Source organism: Squalius cephalus, assembly GCF_949319135.1.
Source record: "Squalius cephalus genome assembly, chromosome: 12".
In the NCBI taxonomy this organism is placed as follows: domain Eukaryota; kingdom Metazoa; phylum Chordata; class Actinopteri; order Cypriniformes; family Leuciscidae; genus Squalius; species Squalius cephalus.
This window is the reverse complement of record NC_137133.1, coordinates 8917496-8944240: the sequence shown is the minus strand read 5'-3', so window position 1 is coordinate 8944240 and position 26745 is coordinate 8917496. Positions and strand designations below refer to the sequence as shown.

Below are 26745 nucleotides of genomic sequence, written 5' to 3'. Positions count from 1 at the left end.
CTGAGACTGGCCTCTGGTTTAAGCACACACACACACACACACACACACACACACACACACACACACACACACACACACACACACACACACACACACACACACACACACACACAACCAAACAAACAAACAAACAATCATGCTTCACTCTAATTATAGACTTTTCAGGAACACAGACTGCAGTGTTGGGGTGAAAGGTTGCTATGTAATCATAAAAATATGCCACAGACCCTTCTCTCACTGGGCGTTTCAAACAGTGATCCTGACCGCACAGACCATCGGAGCAAATACCCGACCCTGAAAGCGACGCAATTCAAATGAGGGATGAACGTCCTGGGACAGAGGCCAATTTTGGCCCACTCTTCCAGTTTATCTGCTGCCAGCCTGACCTTTGGCTATACAAGCAGCTACATGACTACAAGACACGCGTCATGCTTTTTATAGTTTGTCTTAATAAAACAGAGGTTGCATGACGATTCGCATTTGAAGGGCTCACTAAACAGGCAGAAGGACCTCAACCCTCTCATCTCAGCGAAATGTCAAAGTAATGCCTCAGGCTTGCGCAACACATTCACACACGCACGCCATGCTGATTGCATATCTGAGCTCCGGCGGAACCGAAAAGCTAAGATTATTCACCCAAACAAGCTGTGCTTTAAACTGATGGGCTTTTCAGGGTCAGAGGCACATAGCAAAAACTATTATTTTAGATTTTACATGCATTCAAGGCCACTTATCTTAGTTTTACCATCAATTCCGTTCCTCTGACAATCTTTTAAAGGAACAGTTCACCCATAAATGAAAATCCTTTCATTTACTCACTCTTGTGTCATTTCAAACCTGTATGAATTTCTTTCTTCACATATGGAGGCTTTGGATGAGAAACAGACCACTTTTATGAGACTTTTATCGTGCACATTTTAGAGTGGCCTTTTATTGTGGCCAGCCTAAGGCACACCTGTGCAATAATCATGCTGTCTAATCAGCATCTTGATATGCCACACCTGTGAGGTGGGTGGATTATCTCGGCAAAGGAGAAGTGCTCACTAACACAGATTTAGACAGATTTGTGAACAATATTTGAGAGAAATAGGCCTTTTGTGTACATAGAAAAAGTCTTAGATCTTTGAGTTCAGCTCATGAAAAATGGGGGCAAAGTGTTGCGTTTATAATTTTGTTCAGTGTATTTATTGGTAAACTATTGGTTATTGTTCACTGGTAAATTAACCAAAGGATTAATCAACTATTCGTAAAATAATCAAAAGATTAACAGGGAGGAAAAAATAATCATTAGGATTATTCAATTAATCGAAAAAATGAATAAATAATAATAACCGATAGATTAACCGGGAGGAAAATCATGATTGTTCGAGTAATCGAAAAATAAAATAATCTATAGATTAATCGATTGCAAAAATAATAGTTATTTCCAGCTCAAGACACAAGTAAATGATTTTTAGTTGAACTCTTCTTTTTTTTTCTTTACTGAATAAATCTTTCATTTACCACCTGATTGATGAATTTTAAAATCTCAAATTAAATTTAAAAATTGCACGAGCGCTTTGAAAAATGATGGCATCATAAATAGCCATTTATTATCCCAAAGCCTCTGTCATCAGCAATATGATTGTATTAATCAGACCTCATATGCTCTTTAATCACAGGTTTGGATGCTGTCCACATGGGTGGAACCAAATCCAGTACCGCTCCGTTTTTTCCTATTTTCACTGGTTAAATGCATGGCTCTGATTAAAGCTTGTGTGAGCGCCAAAAGGGTTAGTCATTCACCAAGAGCTGGCTAAACTGAAAATCAGAGTCATTGATCTTTCTTAAAAAGAACATAAAGAAAGACTTGGGTCACATGAGAAAAAAAAAAATCACACTCACCCATATGATCATGTTAGACCCACATACAGAGATGCTCAAACCCCATATCTATATATATATATATATATATATATATATATATATAAATAATCCGATTCTGATGATGCGCATTCTTTTTTGCATGCCTGCTTTCTAAGATGGTGAGTGACGAGGAGAAAGAGAAGAAAGGCACAGAGAGAGAGAGAGAGAGAGAGAGAGAGAGAGAGAGAGAGAGAGAGAGAGAGAGAGGCATGTATGTGATGTTTTATTTGGCCTGAACGCTGCAATCAGAGGCAGGGAGAGGGACACATCTGCAAAAGCCTGGACATGCTCCGCTCCAGCCAAATTGGCATCAAAGCGAGAGAGAGAGGTAGAGAAAATGAGAGAGAGACAGATGAGAGATTGAAGGGTAAGAGAGAACTGCTCTTGTTCAACAAACACTCCAATTCCGCTTGTAGCCAGAGAAAATATGAAATGAAAAACAGAGGAGGCTGCCTGGGCCTAAAAACCAAACAAAGAAAATATTTTTTCCTTTTACAAAGAAGCCAAATTTATTTTCCAGCCTACAGTGTCGACCCACACTTGCCCCTCTCTCTCTTTTTAATGACCTCTTGTTATCCTGCAAGTGATGGAGAGAACATTTGCTCAGGTTGTTGTCACCGTTACTCCACACAGATATGCGGTGACATATCTGCACACTGACATGCCATTTAGGCACTCGTTCAGCCAAACACACCTGGCAACAAACAGATACATACCATACAATGTGTACGCACATGTGCGTGTTTCCGCTTAGTGTGTGTGTGTGGGTGTGTGCTCAGCTGGATTCGAACAAATCTGCAATAGCCATAAATAAACCTTGTTAATATTATATCCGTTTAACCCTTTAAACAGAGGGTTACATCTTCAACAAAGTCCACCTGGTGGTTTTTTTTTTTCTTTGTCAAAGAAACATATTAATATTCAAATTACAGAAACATATTAAAAGAATCTGATAGTAAAATAGGATCTTTATATACTATTTTAAACGGATGGCATGAAGAAAAAGACAGAGATAACAAATCCATCAAATTCCACAGGGAAAGCCATAAAAAGCATCCCGTCTGGTGTGTGTTCTTCAGTTGTGTGAGACAGATCAAACAGACAGAAGAGAACTGTTCTGATCGGCTATGTTTTGTGATTGACGGTGTAGTGGCACGCCCCACTTTCATGTTCGGTGTGAACAGACAAATTGCTTGCGACTGCAATCCTTGTTATTACAGTCGGACAAAACGAATGACTCAACGTTACAATTGGCTTGTTTTGAGATGCGTCTGGTTTTGTTCATCTGCGCTGCAGTGAACAGACTTTAATGGAGGTCATCTTAACTAACACTAAACTAATTCCAGACACGCTCGCACACCAGCACCAGCTGTTCGTCTGCCACTGCGGCGAACGTTGCGCAAGACTTCTGAGTCATGCCATTACGGATCGTGTTTGTTTGCATGTATCTGTCATCGCAGGTGAGCAGCCCTATCATTTGTATGTCTCATCTGGTCTTGACGTCTTCTTTACAGACGCACAGAACCCAGCGTGAAGGAATCCCTTCTACGGCACGCAGCTGCGTATGAATAGCCGCCACATCTTTCTTTTTTAGCGTGTTTAGACAAAGTCCTTGTCGGTACTTACAGATGTATTGCCTCACGAAATTTATTCCAAGTGGTCTTGCTTCTGTTGGCCTGCGATATTACTGTGCGGTGACGTCCATCGGATTACAAATAATGAGGCCCAGAAAGAACCACTGCTCTGTTCTGCTAGCGAACAGAAACTTGTGTTGATTGTGATTAATGTCGAGTTGAAATGGAACCAGAAACAAACAGATTTGTTAATGAGAATTTTGTATTTAAAAAAAAAAAGACTGAATTTTCAGTGGTTGGGCAGTAGATCTGTTTTGATCACACCTGTAATGATGATTTGTTATCAATTACCAGGATGTTTACATTAGTCTCAATGAGATGATTCATGCCCCAATTAACTCTGGCTCTGGGAAACAGACGTTTCAGGGAACCGGACTATGCAACGAGGGCTGAAAGTTCAAGCTGATTTCAGTGCTTTTATTCTTCTCTTTGGTTTTGTTCTCTCGGGCCTGAGAATAGGGTGATCAGAGTGAGAAAGAGCTGATTATTCTCCCTGTCTGAAGAGAAGAGGATTCTAGTATCCATCTGGCTCGCTTTAGTGTGAGAACCTGAGCGCTGCTGACGGATCCTCTACAAGCTACAACAAAGCTCTCTCTTACTCAGCCGTGGTTTACCAAAGCTCTCCTCTTACACCCTTTCCCACTAAATGAGTCAAATCGAAAACACGAGAGGCAAGCGTTTTTGTTTTTAACTCATAGGCAACCTTGAGAATACAACAGAGTAAAAAAGTCTAAGATCACTAGTGGATATTATTTTTTTAAATAAATACACAAATATTTTCATGATATATGTTTAACATTGAAATCATTTATATGCATATGTTACAATATTATAATAATAGACAATGTTAGTACAGTAAAGTTTATTTATATAAAAAAAAAAAAAAAAAAAAAATTATATATATATATATATATATATATATATATATATATATATATATATATATATATATATATATATATATATATATATTGCTATAAATATATTCAATTTAAACAACTATTCATTTAAAAAACAGGCAACCTTGAATGTAAAAATGTAAATAAACAAGATTGGTGAATGCAGTCCAAAAGTCTAAGACTATTAGTGAAAATGATTTTACTTTTTTATTTGATTCTACTCTTATTTAATAAAGAATCTTATATATTACAAAATATTTTACTTAATCAGTATAAATAAATAGCACACACACACACACACACACACACACACACATATATATATATATATATATATATATATATATATATATATATATATATATATATATATATATATAATTAAATAATGAATACTTGATCAATATAATATTCTAATTATAATTTTGATCTAATTTAATTAATAACAAAAAAATTGCGTACAAAAGTTTATATATTTCTTATTTAATCTCCAAATATTGTTTTAAAATAGCCTACATTTTGAATGCCATCTTTTCAATGTATTCTCAGACATTTTCGACCCCGTTATATAAACCTAGGTCTTTTATCCTTCTGTCTTTTTACGCCTCTTTATTCTTGGCTTTCTAGGCCAAAACGTTATGCTAGGAAACTCAAACATGGCTTTTAGATGACAGACGGCAAAGCATATTCCCCTGTCTCTTCCCTGCGTCCCTTCATATCTCCATATCTCGCTCTGTACATTGCAGAATCAGCCGACTTAATCGCTCCAATTGAAAGTGCCTGTGAGCAGTCCAAGCGCCCAACGCACAGTGCAGAGATAAAAGAGAGGGCCAGTTGACTCTCATCCCCCAGGATAGCTGGCCCCTAATCCTATTTTCTGTACTTTTATGAAATGAGAATAACAATATTCTGATGGAAAAAGCGGTGGCGACATTCATCTTGTTGCTGGAAGGGTTCTCTTTTAAGCCGGGCTCGTCCGGGTGGCTTGAACTCTGACCTGTGTGTGGAAGAAAGCTATTCCTGAGGAAAACATGTCTGCTATCACTGCTATAAATTAGTATACATTGTGTGCATGCTATCGCTATCGTTTCACCCATCTTCAACTCGCAAAACTGTATTTTCCCCATGCTGCTGTTTTTAGCACAGTCGTCGTACCAGTTTTTCGTAAAGCAGTGCCGTTTTTAATAGGTCTAGGACGTGAAAGCCTTTAGTGTCAAATTTCACTAGCGTCATTACTCCATAATACCTCAGCATCATATTAACATAGTAGTCAGAGTCAGTGAAGACAATAAAAGTGAGCTTTTAAGGCCCGTCACCCCTAATGGACTAGATACTGACTCCACGTTTTAAGTACATTAATGTAATTCATTATTTTTAGTAGTGGTATTTTTTTATGAGAAACACAGCAATAAGCTTCTATTAAACAGATTTCACAAGACACATACAATAACGTATGATCAATTGCAATATAAACAACAACAAAAAATGTAGGCCTACATTTTAAGATTTTTGTATTTGAACTACATATACAATTTTCTTACATTTAGATTACACAGTTTTAACATAAACTAATAAACTTATTGTGATGCATATTTGTTAATCATACATACATGAAATAGTTAAGAAACAGGTTAATATTCTGTAATAGTGCTAATAAACTGAAATCCCATTTCTTTCAGTCTCATACGTTTGAATTAACTGAATATTAGCCTACTTGTTCCACAGCTAGCCATATATGTACATATATGTATGGCTTGTAAATGTATCTGTTTTATAAATAAACAGATTTATGCAGATTCGAAGCAATTTCATTAAAAAATGCATTTAAATACAATCAAATACATGGAAATATTATCATTATTATTTAGTGTACTGTGAAACTGTAGAAAACCGTTAAAAAGTTAGCATTATCACATCAGGAAACGACTGTCTATCTGAAGCACAAAGTGCAGCTCAGGTCGGCTTAGAGCTACTTCACTTGAAGAACTCCACAAATAGTCCTATAAATATGGTGGTCTCTAGATAACATACCTTTTGTCATTGAGTAATTATTGAGGGTACTTGCTGAAATTGCTCCATTAAATGGATAATGTTTTCTAATTTAGGATCAAAGCCAGACTCTTTCGCCAGCCGACGGAGGACGTTATTGCGGGTTCCTTAAAATGACAAAACCATAGAAGATTCAAATAAAATGCTGCTCTGCGTGCAAGATAAAACATCACCCCTCTCGCTCTCTTTGTTTCCCTCTGTAGATCTATAAGTTGGAAAGAACAGCAAGTGGAAAGTATTGAGAATGTGAGGGGGGGAATAGAGAGGTCTTGTGGATCCTTTGAAGTCTGATTAAAGTTTGGAGAAGAGCCAGATTCAAAAACTCCAGCTTAGATTAAAAATGCACCCTTTTCCCCTGGAAAAGATGGACAATACATAAAAACGCAGAAGTGCAGAACAACACACACATAACAAAGATGTCTCCACATTTCCGGTCAACTGAACTTTCCATCCATATGGAACTAATCAGTATCCAATGCAGTGAATCACTCTTAATGGCACTGTCTCTAAAAGTGGTCCGCCTAACACAAGCATCATTAATCAAAGTACACATCTTTAAAAAAGAAGCTGCTCTTGTCTAGTCTTTGTTTATTGGCTTAAATTACTGTAATCCCTCACTATTAAACTAGACCAATAGCCTTTCAAATCTATAATCCCTCCCCCTGTGTCAGACTGGGCCAATCAGGACACGAAGACCACCATAACTGTAGCTCCTGTGGCTTTTGAACATACAGGATCCTCGTGACAATGAACACAGCCTAGATAAAGGACCAAGAGAAAAATAGACCTGACAAGCCATAGATCAGGCCACTCTACTGGGTAACAACTTAACAGGTGCTACTATTTTCTCTGCGACTATGTGGGGACTGAATAGCTTTACTGTAATTGGTGATTTTGCATGAGCCTGGTTATAAGTGGGAGACCAGGACCAGAGTTTGCTGAATAAATTGTGACCAAGCCTGTCCCCAACTTTTCAGAGCACAATGATGGCTTTGGCCTTTCTTTGTGCTCTCGACTTGTTTTCTTAAGGGAATTAAATGCACTTTGTCAGCAGTTAATTGGAGGATTCTGCTTTTCTATTATGCAAATGGAAAAGTTTTCACTTCATTTAAACAAGAGCCACCTCTTCTGTTATTTAGGGGTAAAAGAGTAAGAAAAGCCCTTCAATACCCCTTCTCTGTTCCCACACCTGCACAAAGAGGCAATGTGGTAGACATTACTAACAATGTTATTCAGACTGGGTGGTCATAATGTGCTGTCAGGTTCATGAAAACATGGAATCAGATTAATGAGAGGTTGATAAGTTGTATGAAAACTGTATCTCCCCATACTATCCATTTTCAATGGAACGGAGGATGTTTATGACATTTTGGGAGCCTGAGAGACAATTCCCAGATTGTAGTCCTGCTTTTGGAGTGCCATTTAAAGGTTGTATCAGTGATTTCAGGCCCAAAAAAAAATCATCACATTCATCTAATCTTTCCTAACGATCCGGTAGCTGCCCGCCCCATAAGCATGCCATCAAAAAAACGCGTCTCTGTAGGCAGCCTAGGCTCTGAAATCTGCACACAAAAACAGTTGGTTTCACCAACCACTCAAAACCAAAACAAATAGTGTTCCAACCAATCACTGACAGAGGGAGGGTGTTGTGAGGTTTTGTGCTCGTGCACGGCTGCATGCGAAGTCGGAGCTGAAGAAGAAGCTGGCTCAAAACCTCACAACACCCTCCCCCTGTCGGTGATTGGTTGGAACCAAACCGGGATTTGGTTTTGAGTGGTTGGTGAAACCAATTGTTTTTGTGTGCAGATCTCAGAGCCTAGGCTGCCTACAGAGACGCGTTTTTTGACGGCATACTTATGGGGCGGGCAGCTAGCGGATCGTTAGGAAAGATTAGATGAATGTGATACATTTTTTGGGGGGCCTGAAATCACTGATACAACCTTTAAATAAATATTTTGAAATAATTATAGTTAAATTATTGTATGCAAAACTTCAATTAAATGTATAATTGATGATTAAATAAACATTAATGAAAATATTTGTTCATTAACTAGTTAATACATCTTATATTCATGTCTGTCACTGATGATTGGGGTAAGGGGCTTAACCTGTTTACAGTCTGTGATCTTTCTGAAAGAGGAAACACACCTGTCTAGACCACACCGAATCCCCCGTTCTTTCTTTATGGAGAGGAAAGGTCAGCAAAAACAGACAAAGCAACACAAAGGCGGTGGTTTGTGTTTTGTTTTGTTTTAACAGCACGTGAAAGTGGGCACCCATTCTTCTCTAAAGCAGGGAGGGGGATGCTCTACATTTTCGCAATTTCTGGTTTTTCCTCTGTTCTGTCAGAGAAGAAAAATCACATTCCTCTCCGCAAAGGAAAGTATAAAAGGAAAGAGTTCTATAAATAAATCAGAAGAAAACGTAGGAAAGCAACAAAAGAGCAAACAACTGAGCATTCCCTCGAGTCTGAAATCTGCACAGGTACATTCCACATGGTTGTTAGCACAATATGGTTATGTCAAATGTCCTTGTTTGGTACCATTTACAAATTCAAGCATGAGGCTAAATATTTAACTACATGAAAACCCGAGTTCAACATTAAGGGATTTTATATCTGTCGTAGTTCAGATTGTACTTGCCCTGGCAATATTTTCACAGGTCTCACTGCATTAATAAATAAATAAATATTTTTGTTCTATATTAAATTCTTTTTGTTTTTGGTATTTTTAAAATAAAGGTTTAAATTCTTTCTATATCAAAAAGTAATGAATGAATGAATGAATAAATAAATAATGTTTAATAAAGAGTTACAATTCTATATCAAAACATTAAATAAATAATTAAATTCATATTAATTTGCTTGTTTATGTAGAATATTTTAATATATAAGCAATAAATAAATAAACAAAATGCATACATATTTGGATGGGTGCGTGACAATTTCATCAACTGGCCCGAAACAGTCTGACACTGGCTCCGGGCTATCAGGCCTTCCTTTCTGCTGACCCATGATAACTAATCCAAAAGGACGCAAATGGACACAAAAAGATAAAGAAAAGCCTTCTGGCCCATATCATATGTGACAGAGATGGTTTTAATTGTGGCAAAACAAAGCTCGTCCTAAACAAAAAGCAGCAAGCCGTTCCTGTCCTCTGCAATGACAGTACACCTGCTGTTGGATAAGACAGAAATACATTTTTCAAAGCTGATGGTCACTATCTGCCATCCCAGCATCCTCTCTGCCTCCTGTTACCCTTTTTTATGGTGTCCAGTCCAGCTGTGTTCCCCATCTGTCTGCTGAATAGATTCCTCTCACTCAGTCTATGGATGCTGTAATCTTTTTATTGTTGTTTTATACTATAAACATTAAATGCCCGGAGAGCAGATGGCCCTCATATCGTCCTGCAGCTTTGATGAAAAGGCACCAGAGCAATATGACCGAGAAGCAGAGTGTGTGTGTCTGTGTGTGTTAGCGTCACATATAGCTTACAGAAACCAGCAGGTGTGAGAGATGAATAAAATCAAGTTACACTTAGACAACAGCTAAAAGTTGTCAAAGAGTTGACAATTCTGTGCAGGTGCCATTGTGGAACAAATGTTTTGTTTTTTTTTCTTTCATTCTATTGAACGTTAACTCTCATGCACTTATTCCGATGCCAAAAGTATTAAGACTAAAACTCATTAGAATTTCTTTGGCTAATGGAGAGAATAGGAGGAGGTGTGAACAGGAAGGGATGAAGACATAATTAGTTTCCTTCTCCACAGGAGATGGTGCGTTGATGAGACAATGAACAACAGAATAATGAGGAAAAGGAGAACTTTTCCATCATCTTCTGGCCTTTAATCATGTAAAAAAAAGACCAGTCCCTAAAAAAAGAGATGTTACGATGTTTCATAACATTATGATGAGTCTGCTTTAAATCAATTTGCAAAAAACAGCTCGGCTACATAAAAATGGAACATTTTCATAATGTATCATCTAAATATCATTGACTTTTCATTTATTTAGACAGAATTTTACCAAATCGCCGTAACATGAAAATAATTATCAGCTTTTCGGTACAAGACAGATTTTTAATATTGGTGTATCCCTACCATAAGTAAAGAAATTTGTATAAAATAGTGATTTAAGCTGAATTTAATTTGTTTGAACAAAGAAACGCAGAGTGATTCAAGAGACGTGAAACTAGCACACTCAATGTTGCCAGTGGTCAAAAACGGTACAAAAAAAAAAAAGTACACTTTCTTCCGAATGCTGTAGAATTTACAGACAACATAATAATTTAAGGATCTTTTTCTTACTTTACCACCAACATGTGTGTATATGTCTGATTCCTTTACTTTGAGTGTTTGACAAGCTTGACAAGGCTGCTATGAAGTAGTTGAATCAGATGTGCCAGTCCCCTGTTCATTTTGGCACATAGATTTGTTCTTGTCACACAGGTAACAGACAGGGTAAAAGGATTTGGCGCTTACAGCTGTATTTCACATCCAAACACACACACAAACTTTAACTGCACATGCACGCCATTTCTCTCTCACACATTTTAAGTGTGAGTTGTTAAGGCGATGAGTTCGCTCTGGAGTGTGGTAGGTTGTGGCAGCTGGTCTCGGGCACCGCTGACACGCATCTCAATTCAGTCGCACACTACCACAGTACCTCCCCTCTGTTTCAGCCCTTCTGCAGCAGGAAATGAAACACTCTAACCCCAGAACAGCATGTAGGAACACATGTTGCATGTAAACAGTAGGACAGAGGGCCACAGGTGCATTTGTTTGCATGACTTTGTGTGTGTGTGTGAACATTTTCAGAAATGTTTGGCTAGATAATGTCTCAGGCTGGAGCTGTGTCTGCATTTGAACAAAAAAAAAAAAAAAAAAAAAAATTATATATACATACATGCTCTGAAATGTTGGGTTGTGTCCAAAAGCATAATAACTAAATGAAAAAAGTAGAAATGGAGTCACAAGTAAGAAAAAGCATATGTGCTGCTGTGGACCCTATACAAGTGCCTGATGCAATTAACTAGGTTTAAAATATCCTCATAACCTCTATTTCAGACTCATTGTGAGCTGAAACAGTTTCCTCAAAACCTCTATGAATTATCCAGTCAGAGTGTTCAATTAACGCCTGTCAGTTAGACCTGCCAGTTAAGAAGCGCCCGCAGTGATGGCCACCAGCATTATGTGACGCTTCCATTTTTGTTCCAATTTATATTTCTCTGCTGACTGCAAATCTGAGGACATTCAGGTGAAAAGCCTCAGAGAATTCAGAAGGTGGTGACAATTACAAGGAGACTAAAGCATCCGACTTTAATGCGTGGTAGGCACCTGGAGCTCGAAAAAGATTGATGGTAATTTGGAAAGCATCTAATACTCGTTTGCTAAGAGAGAGACGATGCATTTGATGGCAAAAGCAGGGGAGAGACGAGGTGAAGGGGGGGAGAACTTTGTCTGAAAACTTTGTTGCTGCCTCACAGGAATCTAAATAATTGAGCGAGTTGGTATCAGCTTTTCTGACAGAGAGAAAAGAGGGGGGGTTGAATAAGAGACAGAATGGAATGAACCTGAATACATACAAGTGAGACTTTTCATATCTGTTGAGTTTGATATCATTATTACAACAGTTACTCCTTTCTGCAATAAATCTGACAGCAAAATACCATATTACAGTATTTTCCTAATGTACATTACAGTCTAAAAATGGCTGGGAAAAACTAATCCTTAAATATGTAATGTACCACAAAAATAAACATTTTCTGTGCAATTATTTAATACTTAACTATAAAAGTGGTACAGCAAAAATATATTTACCACATTTTTTAAATATCGAATTATTTCTTCTGACCCCAGAATGTAATTTGAGGCAATAATAATAAAATATGTGATTAAAAAACAATATAATTGATCAAATTCATCAAAATAATGAATTTAATTAAAAAAAAAGAATACAATTATTTATTTAAATTGAATTGAAATGGCTTTAAAGCCCTAACTAAAGATGATGCGACAGTAGAAGTACTTCAGAAGGTTCATCTGGCAAATCTCTGAACACCCAACTGTGCTCGATTCCACTTGCTGGAGACTGAAAGTCCGGCTCACTCTCAATCCAACAGGTCCCTTTAAGGTGGTTGGCAAACTTCCTCTCCATCCCCTCGCTCATGCTGAGAGACGAGTGTAGATCTCTCTTTCTTTTTCTGTCTGTCTCTCTCGCTTCCGTGACACAACGGCCAGTTCAGAAGGACACACTGGAGCGGTGGCTGCTGGGAGTCTGCAGTCAGTCAAGCAGAGAAGATTCTGGGGGATTTGGGGGGCTTCGTTTGCCAGCAATAAAAGGCTTGCAACAGGATCCTCACTAAGATTAATGACCTAGATAGGCCACCGCAATGCCATTTAAATGGGAAAGTAATTAAAGTGCACCTTCCATGAAAATTATGCATTGCTGACGGATTGGGTGACGGACGAATCGCGAGGCATTCCGCACAATGCCACAGGTTAAGTGCCCAGAGTAAGGCCGTCGAGGCCAGTGTGAGCCAGACCACCAGCGATTTAACCACAGCTGTTGAATTGTAGCGACTGGTCCAGCTCTTATCAAATTACCACAGATGGAATTACCAAAAGAGGGAAGACAGAAAGAGAGAGAGAGGCAAGGGAGAGAGAGGGAGAGAGAGAAAGGCCTCTCAGGTAACATAAAACGGCATACAAATGCTACAAAAGAGGCTTGAGGGATCCGCTTAACTAGAAAATTACACCACCTAGCACTGGCCAACTGGGAATCCCGGGAATCAATCAATCCATTCTGTTTAACGTCCCTGCCACAGATTAGGATTTTGCAGAGATCAATCAATGGCCTTATTGTTCCCCAAAGTGTGATTCTTCTCAGGGGTATTGAACGGGATCCATTTTGAGGTGATAACATGTCGAAAAAGTGGCCCTATTAATTACAGGAGAAATGCCGCGAGGATTGTCTTTCGGTCTGGGGCATGAGAATGCTTTCTCGCACTTTATAATGCTTGGTGCAACACATTTAGACATTGCTTGAAACATTTTGCAGAACAAAAGAGGAGCATTAGGATCCTCTGAGCTCAGCTTCATTTGAAGTCACCATGAAATTTGATGGAATATTGCAGTGTTATTATTTATCTGTGCGCATCGTTATTTGCAATTTCCATTTCATGCCACCTTAAAAAAACACAAAGGATGACAAAACAGCTCCAGCTAATGCGACCAGACTGCCCTGAACACGAGAGCACATCTTTTGTCTCGCAGCTCAAAACAAAGGCTCTTTAGATCAAAGTACGCCGCTCATTCTACAGAGCGATTCTCCTCGAGAGATGAGAAGAAATAGCACAAGTAGAATCTCGATGCATTGGAAAAACTAGGCTATGTATGGAATCCATGCGCCTCAAAGAAAACAATTTCTTATTTAAGCCATTTCCTCTCGAAAGCAGAAGATAAGAGCAGTGTGGCGGAGTACAGGGTTAATGTGCTTCCCTATCAAACACTTAAACAACTTTGCAACATCCTAGACAGAGTGGGCCGCAGTCAGAGGCAGCTATCAGCGGGCAACATGCACATCATGCTCCTCTGACATGTAACCTAAGCATTAAAAATCCATTTCCACAGCTTCTCGCCCTCCCTCGCTTTGATTCTGTTTACCGCACATGCTGTTTGCATCTAAAATGTGCGTCTCACATCTGGTTGCTGAATTCTACGGCGTGGAAAGGGCTGTTTGGTGCCTGATTCCACACTGTTCTCCTCAGAAGGACTCTCCTGAATAAATATTAATGGTTATTCTTTGAGCTATTAACGCTCAAGAGCATTGGGAAGAACAATGGGTGTTGTTTAGACAGACACAGAGAGAGATGGAGCGAAAGAGGGAAAGAGCAAGAGAGAGAGAGAGACGCATCCGAGGGCATCTCGTCTGAGATGTTAAGTGACAATAGAATGCTGATTGAAATGCTCTTCACCAAATTTCCCATGCAGTCCTCTAGGAAGAGGGAAAAAAAGAATTGCCATTAAAGAGAGAGAAAATTCACAATTGTCTGCAGGGGGGATGGCAAGAGGCATCAATGGAGGAAAAAAAGAAAGAAAAAAAGAGAAATGATGATGATGAACCTGCCGATACAGAAGCAATCGCTATTTAAATCCATTTCATGGAGAGCAGGGAAGTAATTAGGCTTTGGAGGAACAATGAGTACTTTGAGTAGCCCCTCTCTCATCCGGACACATCCCTTCTTTTGCTCTCTTTTTGTTGCTTATTGTGTCACTCAGTAGTGGAAGGATAATTAAAGAGAGGATTCCTGAATTCCTCATCAGATGTGTAGCCATCTGGATTTGGGATCCGCACCTTTGCTTTCTGCTCTCTTTACAGTTTCTACTCCTACGCTTGGTGCCTGAAGCGCCAACTTATTCTCGTGCAGATGGAGACCAGCAGTGAGAGTGTCTAATTCCCCCTCACCCGAAAATGAAAGTGCTGTCATCATTTACTCACCCTGATGTTGTTACAAACTCGTATGACTTTCTTGAAAACAGTTAGATGGTGACTAGGGTCTGTAAAGCTAAAACATTAGTTGACATTAATGTAAATATGACATGACATGACATGATATATGACATGATGTATGTACTAATAAAAAGTTCAGGGTCTTTAAAAAAATGTGTAATTACTTTGAAAGATGTCTGTACACTCACCAAGGCTGCATTTATTTGATCAAAATACTGTAAAAACAGTAATTATTAATACAATTAAAAACAGTAAAATTATTGCAATTTAAAATAACTTTTGTAATTTAATGTGTTTAAAATGCAATTTATACCTGTGATATTCCTGTTATTAAAACTGTTTGCAGCTAAACTTTTTTTTTTTTTTGGAAACTGTGATACATTTTTTCATGATTCGTTGATGAATAGAGAGTTAAAAAAGAAAAGCATTTATAAGAAATAGAAATATTTTGTAAAATTACAAATACTACAAATACTTATATCAATTTAATGTGTCCTTGTTGAATAGAAAAGTATTCATTTCTTTAGAAAAACTGTACGGACCCCAAACTTTTGAACAGAGTGTAATATATTTTTTATGTATTTTTATTATATTCATCAAAAAAATAAGAAGTCATTTCAGAGGTGGGGAGGCTGATTATATTTTGATGGTTCTTGCACAAAGACATTTATTTAAATTTAGGTTACATTAGATCCATTTTAATTCTTGCTCTCTTCTTATACTCTTGCAGGTATCCCCAAGCAGGTTAACAAGTCTTGAACAGAGCTTTAAAAAAATGGCATTTTTTTCTACTCTAAATTCCTAGATAAAGTCATCAGTGTTAATGAGTGTACTGCTCTGTCTGACTGGCCGGCAGCTTATTGTTTCAGGAAGCTCCATTCTCGCCCATTATGAGGTAGTCATCCATTGCCGTGGTAACCCAGGGGTAAAATTGCACCAGTAAGGCTCTGGCGAGCAGAGAATTGAGCATGCTCAGATAGGGTTAAATTTTTTCGATCTTGGCTCTAAACAAGGGGCTGATTGTCCGGGGGTCCTATCAGTTTGCCATCACAGAGAGCCTGTTGTATTCAAATTGAGCTTGAGCTTAATTATCAAAGGTGAATCATTAAATCTATTAGTAATTGAGTGGGCAACCATTTCATTTGAATTCAAATGTAGATATCTCCAAAGCTATAATCAAGGATGTGCAGTCCTGTATAATTAGGCAGGTTTAAGATCCACCTGACAACAATAAGATGCATTTCTTAGAGATCATTTATAGAAGATGGGCACTTGTGTTCAAAAACAGCTGGACAGAGCACAAAAAAATATATATATTTAAATTTGGTTGCTAAAAAATATCAAAATGAAAGAAAAAAAGGAGAAAATCTAAAACTAGTCAACCGCACTAAATGACTAACCTGTCATTGAAAGACAAGTAGAATTGCCGACAGAGACCCCATTCCTAGCTAGAATCTATTCATACTCAGATTTATTCTGTTCTCCTTTTTTTCAGTCTCCACGGCCTACTCTGTAGTTTGAAAGACATGAAAAATGAAACCGGTAATACTGGCACTACAGAAAACAGGGCTTTACTAATATATTTTCTCAATCTGACAATAACTAATGACTAAATATTGCCCAGGGTGGCTGGTGTAATTGTCTGTTGTCAGTATGCCAGACATAATTACGCACAGCTCTCACTTTGAGACAAGGGTCTTTTCCCTCTCTCTCTGTCCCTTATCTCTCGTTCTCTCTCTCTCTCTCGCTCCTAACCTACCAAGGTGTCCGTGTGTCCTTGTGGCTCCTAACTCCAGCGAGTGTCTCTGTCACGATCCCTGTCATGAAACATACATCATCCCCTCTCCCCTTCCTCCTCGCCTCTGTTCCTCCCTCATTTTACTGCCTGCCGGTCATTATCGCCTCTCCCTCTGTGTATCTTTCCTCATCTCTCTGTGAACACGTGCATGCGTGAGCTGCTCGTATTATCCTGTCACTGACCTTGTTTTGTTTGCAAACCATAAAAACAACACAAATGCAAATGAGAACTTGAGTTTTGAATGCAGGTGAGGAAACACTAGGGATGTACAAAACTGCACACTGTCTGAATCAACGAGTCTGTGAGTTGCCTGAATGACTACTTGACTAATTGGTCTAGATTAAAAGGAACTTTTTTGCATCTCTTAGACAGTGTTTACATAAAACACATTCTTGCATTCGAAAACAGCTAAACTAAGTGAAACAGAATGGAAGAAGAAGCAGGAGTCTTGACATGCAATGCAACAGCCAAAAATGTCTGTTAGCTGTGGTGCTTTACTAAGTAATGTGTCTAGATAAAGAAAAGAAAATGAAGAGAAAAATAGACAACATATGTCTAGATAAAAATATTATATATTATGTAGATAACAAAGTGATAAACCAGTCAACATATTTGTCTATACATTTTCTAGATAAAACATCTAGATAAACTAGTCAACATGTCTAGATCAACTATAAATAATCTTTTTTTTTAAATCGATATAAAATAAACAACATTAATGATAGATAAAAATATAAATTATTAATGATAATGATTAATTATTTTACAATGTCAGCTTCAATAACAGACTAGTCAGTTATTGGATTACTAGTCGATTAGTCAACCATTGTGACCATCCCTAGACATCCGATATAGAGGAATCTCTTTTCCAAACAACTTTACACTCAAATACTGAAAGTGTGTTTTTGTGTGTGCGCACGTACAACAACACTGCAGTATATGTGCTAGTTGCTGAAGCATGGTGCTAAGCTATCACTGTCTACTAACCTCTTATTAATGACCAGAACCACTATGCATTTGAAGGCAAATTGTTTTTCATGGATGCTTGGGCATGAAAGAGAAATCTTGTTTTGCAGACCCATAAAAAATAGTTCATTAAAACATGCATTTCTCTAGCATGTGTAGTCTCAGAAACAGCTCTTAAATTATGGCCAACTCCCGAGAGAGAGAGAGCGTGAGAGAGAGAGAGACAGAGGGAGAGCCAAAGACAGGCAACCACTCGTCGAGCTAATAATGTTTGCGGCCATGACTTCAGCACCAATGCAAGCATTTGCCACCCATTTAATTTCAGGGGATAAAGTGAAAGCTCATATCATTTATCAGGAATTCAACAAAGACTCTTGTGGAAATGTCAACCATGGCGACTGTAAGTGATATTTAAAGGTGGCGGTTCTCTTGGCAGACAATAAAAAGCAAAGGGGAAATGAGAGAGGTATTCTTGTGCGTGACTTCTATTATTTATCATCTGTTGCTGTTCACCGCTATTTCGCCACCACAAAACCACAAATTATGAATTGCAGGAAAATGGTTGGCAGATAATTTGTTCAATTATCCCAACGGCGGTAAGTACAATAACGTGTATGCACGCATTAGAAACTATACAGGCTTGAGATGAGAGTCCACCCAAGCAACACAAAAAAAAAACACCGGAACTCCCTTGTATCTTAAAATACACATCAGAACGGTGGCAAAAATACATATTTAAAATGCAGATTTTGTTGTATACTTCTAGAACCTGTAAGATCTGCGATCAAATAGCCATTGAAGTCCAAACCTCTTACCTGCTTGGCTGGTTGCGATGCTGACGGCAGCAAACAGTCGCTGGGTACGGCTGAGGTCGGAAACGCCATTCACGGCCTCAACCTCAAAGGTGTAGTTCGCGTGAGCCAACAGGTCAGTGATGGTGACATAGGTGTCAGTTAATCCACTCTGCTGTGGCGAGAAGCCAACGTTGCTCCCGCAAGGAAAGCACTCTTCTGGCTCCCAGGTGCAGCGGCGGCATATAATCCGGTACGTCACGTCGTTACGCCCGCCCGTGTCGGCCGGCGGGGTCCACTCCAGGCTGACGGTGGTGTGGTTGATGTTGTAAAGCAGGTTCTGAGGAGCTGATGGTGGCCCTGTAGTAAGAGAAGATTCTTAGATAAACAAAAAACGTATTATTTATCTTAAAGAAGATATTTTAATTTACTCAAGAAAAATAAAAAACACCATGGAAAAACGAGGAATCCGTGCCCTTGGCAAATCCTGGCATGCAATTATACTGTAACCTAGATACATAGAGATGTTATGCTCAAGAATGCTGGGAAGTTGAACTTGAGCGCTGCCAAGGTCGATGTAGACCAGGGATGTGACGGAAAAACAATAAAATGGAGAACAACGGGATACCGTTTTGAGGTAAAAAAAAAAAACTTAAAAGATAAGACCGTCTTCCTCCTACTTGGTATCTTTGCAGTAGCATGTCATTACCGAGCCAGGGAGTTATGAGATTCCTGTGAAAAGAAAAAAGGTGATACAATTGGCAAAACCCTTTGTTTCTTGACTGCCAGGGGGACAAGGAGTCTAAGCCATGGAAGACAAGGAGTCTGAGTCACTTCCAGAATTTAAGAGTCAGATCATGAGCGAGTTATCGCCCCGACAATAGCAGCAGTGCAGGATTCCACTCAGCCTACAATAACCAGCTCACAGACGGATGACCACAGTGGAAAACAACCCATCATCCCCTAATCCCCGCCAGTGCCAAGGAATCTGGCGTGTCTCATAAAGCAATGATTTATACTTTGCTACTTTTATCCAACCACCAAGCCCTTGCTTTTATCACCCTAATGTTTTCATAACAGCACCACTGTCTGTTCAATATCTCTTTTATTAGAACTTGTCTTTGTGGTGGTCTTGCATCATAGGTTTGTCGTTTTGGAGAGGTTCGATTTTTGTACCTCAAAATGAAACAGTGACCCGTATGTGTCCACTGGTGTGGAGCTAAATGGGCGTTTGCAATCCGTTCTCTAGGGGAGCTGTACAATAGGCTCATAAAAGGGGAGCAGGTTGGTAAACGTAATGGAATGTAAAAAATGTGGAAATGAGCATAAACAATTAAATAACAGGACTTTTTTATTTATCGTTATTGGACAATGTTGTATATGTATTATTATGTCTACTTTAGGCATACTAAAATAAAGTTTGCATTTTTACATGAGTAACGTCTGGTCGCTTTGTAGCTACAAAACACTGTCAGTGTGAAAGCCCCCTTGGGTCGTGTGTCACCAGTGCCGCCCGTCTGCAAAACTGGGGACATTTAATAACAAAACACTTGTTTCATATGCATGAGGGGAAAGAGCAGGCATTAGAATTGTGCGAATGGTTAATATGACACTTAAATTTTGCTCCTCATTAAAGCTAATGGCACACACATCCATCCATATTCATCAAAGTAGGAGGGGAACGAGTGAACGGAGGAGATGAAAGGGCCACCTGTGGCAGGTGAAGAGATGTGGTCTGTCTCTCCATCTCTATCTTCTCTGTATCTCTCTCTCAAGTTCGAAGCACAACTTCACCTACAGATGCTAATGATGTCCCTCCTACTCTATTCCCCTTGGGGAGAGCCGCTCACACACTCACTCACTCTCATCCTCCTGGGGCTTTAGCATTTTATTTCTATGGTTACCTGTAAGAATAATAATAATACCACTAATGGCTCCATTTGGCAGGGCCTTCTCATTCTGCTCTTGAGTGGCAGAGATCAAGGGATTGTTTATCTTTAAATGGCCAGCTGAGACAGGAAGGGACTCAAGTCAAGCTGTCATTGAGCATATCTATTCGAACGAAAAGGTAGCAATGAATCACCTACTGATTTGATCATTTAAAACATCAAATAAAAGCATGTATATAATAGCAAGCCATGATTTTGTTCTAATTTCATAATTTGAGGCTTTGTACAAAAACGTGAATCACTTAACGGACAGCATTTTTGCATGAAAGTACGGCACAAAGTGAGTTTGACATATCCAAGAAAATATTTAATGAATGCAATAGACACTTCTATATTGCAAATGCAAATTAAAAGAAATGTAAATGTAATAAAAAATAAAAAAAACATTTAAAATAGTCAAATTTATAAATGGGATCATCATTTGAATAAAAAGGAATATGTGACAATTATAAAAGTTTTATTCAAATTTTTTTTTGTTGATAACACTGAAATTGGCTAAAACAAGACTTTCCTGTCAAGCGTGCATCTGGCGTCTGGAGAGTCCCGCAGTCGTCTTTCATTTTAATGCATTGTTGTGAGCGTCATAGTCTGCTGGTTAACAACAAAATGCCCTCTGAGTTTACCGTACTCATTTGCTCTTTCACACACGAGTGCATATGTGTTTCTATATATGTAATCTGTCACCTCCTCTGCAGTCTGCTTTGAGACGGATTCTGCAGGGACGCTGAAGGAAGTCTGGGGGAAACTGGGACAAATATCTGCCACAGACAGCTTCATTCTCTACACCACAAACCAAACTATTCTTTTAATGGATATGGAGTTTGCTTAAAGCCCGGGCACACTCTTTCACACTCGACCTTTTTTGCTTTCCTTTTCAACCTTCTTATAAAACAGTTTTCTTTTCTTTTTTTACCCACACTTTATAGATTGTATAGCCTCAATCCGCCCACAGTCTGTTCAAAGTCTCTGATGAAGATTGCACTCAAAACGGCAAACATTCCTGCTATTTTTCTATGTTTTCTGTACAGACGTTCACAGCAAGGGCTGAGTGATTGTGAATCTGAATGATTTTTCCCACAACGGTCTATTGTGGTATAATCTATTTCAGATAACTCTACCCTTAAATATAAAAGCAAAAACTGTGATTGATTGTTTTATATGCCAGCATTTCATTGTCTATGTGTGCAGTTCTTGACCAGAATGACCTACATTGTGGACCAAATTTAAGCCTTTAGTCAAAAGTCTGGCTATGTGAGCTACGCGTGACATGTTTTCTAACAGTGATTTTCAAGTGACTGAGCTGAATATCCTTCCAAACCAAAGAGTGAGTTAATGCATGTGGAAAAAAAAGATATTAAAATCATCTTTGAAATCAGTAAAGATGTGGTCACGATTCTTACCATTGCAGTTTTCCTGTGAGAAAACATTAATTAGGTCAACCTGCTGATCGTGTATGTGTGTGTGTGCGTGCACGCGCGTGTGTGAGAGAGAAGCCTGAAGTCTCGGGCCAAGCAGTACAGGAGCTTAACTCAGGAATCCAGTTGTTATCTGCACTTTGAGCAGCTCTTGACTGTCTTAGTGCTACTCCTCCTAGTAAAGGATAATTCACGCTAAAAATCCTGCCATTTACTCACCCTCAAGTCATTCCAATTCTTTTATTTTTTATTTGAAACACAAAAGGGAATTTTTTAAATATGAAATTAAAGTTAATGGGACTTTGTAGTTAATTTCGTAGTGAATAATGACTTTAATTTTGGCACGCTTGTCACACAATGGCTAAAAAAAAAAGCTAACATTACAATACATGTAATGCTTTGAAAGACGTCTATTATGCTCACCAAGGCTGCATTTATTTGATCAAAAATACAGAAAACGCCTCGGTTACGACTGTAACCTCGGTTCCCTGAAGAGGGAACGAGCGTTGCGTCGAAAATGACGCTATGGGGAACGCTTTGCGTGATGACGTCTTGAAGCACATGTAAAATCAGTCCAATGGTGTGGCGGAACGTCAGAGGCGGGTGACGTCACGTACCAGGAAGCTATAAAAGCCGGCCCGAAACAGAAAACGAAAGCTTCGTAAAAGTCTGAAGTCGAGCTGACAGGCATGAAGGAGATATGGCAAGGCGACGCAACGCTCGTTCCCTCTTCAGGGAACCGAGGTTACAGTCGTAACCGAGGCGTTCCCTTTCAAGGGAACTCCCGTTGCGTCGAAAATGACGCTATGGGGAACGTCTATACCAACGCCTCCATAGCTACGAATGTCTGTCCTGTGTGAAATCTGATGAGCAGCACTAGGAAGACAAAACATGAGACCCTGGAGCAGAGTCTAGATCCAGAGAGTAAAACCTGACGAAAGTGTGCGGTGAGGACCAGCCTGCCGCATCACAAACGTCCTGTAAAGAAACTCCTGAAATAAGGGCCTTAGAGGCCGCCATACTCCTCGTCGAGTGCGACCGGACAGCCAAAGGAGAAGGCTGCCCAGCCGCCTCATAAGCAAGTGAGATAGCCTCGACCACCCACTTACTCATCCTTTGCTTAGACACTGGACCTCCTTTATTAGGGGACCCAAAGCACACAAATAATTGATCACTTTTTCGCCACAGGGCAGCTCTGTGGACATATGCGTCTAACGCCCGCACAGGGCAAAGCAAATTATTAGCCTCCTGGTCAGCATTTTGATAGGGAGGAGGACAGAAGGCCTGCAGAACAATAGGTCTGACCACATTAGTGGGGACCTTGGGGATATAGCCCGGTCTCGGATGAAGAAATGCTTTGATCATACCCGGAGCAAACTCCAAGCATGACGGAGCAACCGACAACGCTTGGAGATCCCCTATTCTCTTGAGAGAGGAAATAGCAAGAAGAAAAAGAGCTTTCAGCGTTAAAAATTTCTCAGGAACCTCCTCAATTGGCTCAAAGGGGGCCAGGGACAAGCCTTGTAACGCAATGGACAAGTCCCAAGGTGGCACCCTAGAGCGAACTGCAGGCCTCAGCCTCCAAGTGCCACGAAGGAAACGAGATATCAAAGGGTCTTTCCCCACAGACATTCCACCCAAAGGAATGTGGTAAGCACCTATGGCCGCCACATAAACCTTTAAAGTGGACGGGGTTAGACCTGCTGTGAACCGGTCCTGCAGGAACTCCAGCACTGTACCAATTGGGCAGTTAACTGGGTCCAACCGACGGTCACTACACCAAGAAGTGAAGACTCTCCACTTCAGGGCATAAAGTTTCCTCGTGGAGGGAGCTCTGGACTGTAGAATGGTCTCAACAACCTCAGTTGAGAGACCTGACTCTATGAGCTGGGCCCCCTCAGAGGCCAAGCCCACAGGTTCCACAGTTCTGGGCGGGGGTGAAATATTGAGCCCCCTGCCTGGGACAGAAGGTCTCTCCTGACGGGTAACTCCAGAGGATGCCCGTCGAGGAGGGAGACCAGATCGGGAAACCATACTCTGCCCGGCCAACGCGGGGCTATAAGAAGCAGGCAAACCCGGTCCCTGCGAACTCTCTCCAGAACTCCCGGGAGCAGAGCAACTGGGGGAAAGGCGTACAGACGTAGCCTCGGCCACGTCTGAACCATAGCATCCAGTCCCAGAGGAGCTGGATGCGTGAGGGAGAACCAAAGTGGACAGTGAGACGTCTCTCGAGACGCAAACAGATCCACTTGTGCTTGGCCGAACTCCCTCCATATAAGCTCCACCACCTCGGGGTGGAGCCTCCATTCCCCGGGCCTCGGCCCCTGCCTCGACAGAGTGTCTGCTCCTATATTCTGGACCCCGGGGATGTAAGCTGCCCTGAGTGACAGTAACTTCCCCTGGGACCACAAGAGGATATGGCGTGCCAAGTTGGATAACGGGCGCGAGCGCAAACCCCCTTGGTGGTTGATATAGGCGACTACCGACGTGTTGTCCGTATGTACTAGCACATGGTGTCCCCTGAGATCTGTGATAAAGCTCCTCAGAGCCCGGAAGACAGCTAACATCTCTAGGCGATTGATATGCCAGGAACGATGATGGTCTTCCCACAGACCTTGAGCTGAGCGACCCTCCAGGATCGCTCCCCAACCCGTGAGGGAAGCATCCGTCGTTAGCAGTTTGCGACGACAAGGAGCTCCCAACACTGGGCCCTGGGACAGGAACCAAGGTTTCTTCCACATAACCAGGGCACGTAAGCATCGCCGCGTGACCCTGATTGTGCGAAATGGGTTGCCCCTCGGGGAAAACCCCCTGGTCCTGAGCCACCACTGCAGGGGCCTCATGTGTAGCAGTCCAAAAGGTATCACGTTGGAAGCTGCTGCCATGAGACCCAACAGTCTCTGGAACTGTTTGACAGTGAGTAGCTGGCCTAGCTTTACACTTTTCACAGCTGCAAGGATGGACTCTATACGTGGCGGTGACAGGCGCGCCTGCATCGACACTGAATCCCAAACTACGCCTAAAAAAGTGGTCCTCTGGAGTGGAGAAAGCACACTCTTCTTGGCGTTCAGCCGTAACCCCAACTCTTTCATGTGGGCGAGAACAACATCTCGATGTTGAACCGCCAACTGATGCGACTGAGCTAAAATCAACCAATCGTCGATGTAGTTCATGATGCGAATACCCTGGAGGCGCAGCGGCGCCAGAGCTGCATCCATGCATTTGGTGAAAGTGCGGGGAGATAAAGCTAGGCCGAATGGAAGAACACGATATTGGTATGCTTTGCCCCCGAAAGCAAACCTCAGGAACTTCCAATGACACGGACGGATGGAAATATGGAAATACGCGTCCTTGAGGTCTATCGTGACAAACCAGTCCTCGGACCTGATCTGTGGCACGATCTGTCTCAATGTTAACATTTTGAACTTGAGCTGCATGACTGACTCGTTCAGAACTCGAAGATCTAAAATGGGACGCAATCCCCCGTCCTTTTTCGGAACTATGAAATACCGGCTGTAAAACCCGGTTTCCCTGTTGGAGGGAGGTACATATTCTATGGCCCCTTTCTCTAACAGAGTGTTTACTTCCTGTTCCATAACCAGAACCTGCTCGGGGCCCACCACTGTGGGCAGGACCCCCATAAACCGAGGTGGGCGTTTTTTGAATTGTATCTGATACCCTTTTTCCACGGTCTGCAGGACCCAACGAGAAACATTCGACAGTAGCTTCCACGCTGTCAAAGATTCTACTAGAGGTACCAGCCTCTCGAGACTGGTTTCTGGATTTCGTTGTTGTTGAGTAGTCAATTCGTCGCCCTGTAACGGCGCACCGGCAGGGAACGACCGAACAGACTGCTCTAACACCCTCCTCGGAGGGGGCGGGCATCCCGAGGCCACTACGTTTCCGGGTGGTCCTTGAGATATGTGCTCGCCGGAGACCGCTGCGCCCTGTAACACCTGAGGCGGCAGGGTTGGCAGAACGGTCCCCTGAGGGTACCGAAGAGAGACGGGCACCGTAAAAAGAGGTGTTAACCGCTCTGCTTCGGGGGGGACTACCCTCATTTGTCCTGAGCCCTCGGACGTCAGGATTTCTTCCCAGCAGCCTTCTTGGCGGTAATAACGGTCCGCAGATCCGTTTTACCCCTCGAGTGCTGCTGGGTTTGAGAGCGCCCTCCGTGTCCCCGAGATTTTTGTGGGGGAGCACGAGAGGACACACTCTGTTTTTGAGTGGCACGATGGTCAGCGCTCTTTTTAGAGGAGTGAGGCTGCTCCCGCTCAGCAGCCTCATAGAATGAACGGCGGGGGAGAAGTTTTTGGAGTGCAACTGCCTGTTTAGAGGCCTCTTGTGATTTAGCTATCGCACTGTTCACAACATCACCAAATAGACCAACAGTGGAGACCGGAGCATCTAAGAGAACATGTTTTTCCTTGTCTTTTATGTCGCTCAGATTGAGCCACAGATGCCTCTCAGTGGCCACCAGGGCTGCCATAGACCGCCCGATTGATTTAGCGGTCTCCTTGGTGGCCCTGAGAGACAGATCCGTGGCTCTGCGTAGTTCAGCCACTGTGTCTGGACCAATACCCCCGCCCTCCTCTAAATCCCCCAATAATTCAGCCTGATAGGCCTGCATAATAGACATCGTATGCAGACACGCCGCAGCTTGACCAGCGGCTGCATACGATTTATGAACCAGCGATGATGTAAATTTTACTGGTTTAGAGGGAAGAGAGGGAGCCTTCAAGGAAGATGCCGTCGCTGGAGAGAGATAGCTCGCGAGCGTCTCTTCCACTTTCGGCATCTCCCCATAACCATACTCTTTATAATTGTGAA

The 26745-nt window shown here is 41.0% G+C and overlaps 1 protein-coding gene across 2 annotated transcripts in view; it reads right to left on the bottom strand.

Annotated features, from left to right (window-relative positions):
- Positions 1–26745, bottom strand: part of epha7 (eph receptor A7) — a 79741-nt gene that overhangs the window by 28552 nt on the left and 24444 nt on the right. For both annotated transcript variants that reach the window (XM_079888318.1, XM_079888319.1), the window contains exon 5: positions 18576–18911. In XM_079888318.1, coding sequence (XP_079744444.1) covers positions 18576–18911 — 336 coding nt within the window. The remainder of the gene's footprint in view (positions 1–18575; positions 18912–26745) is intronic.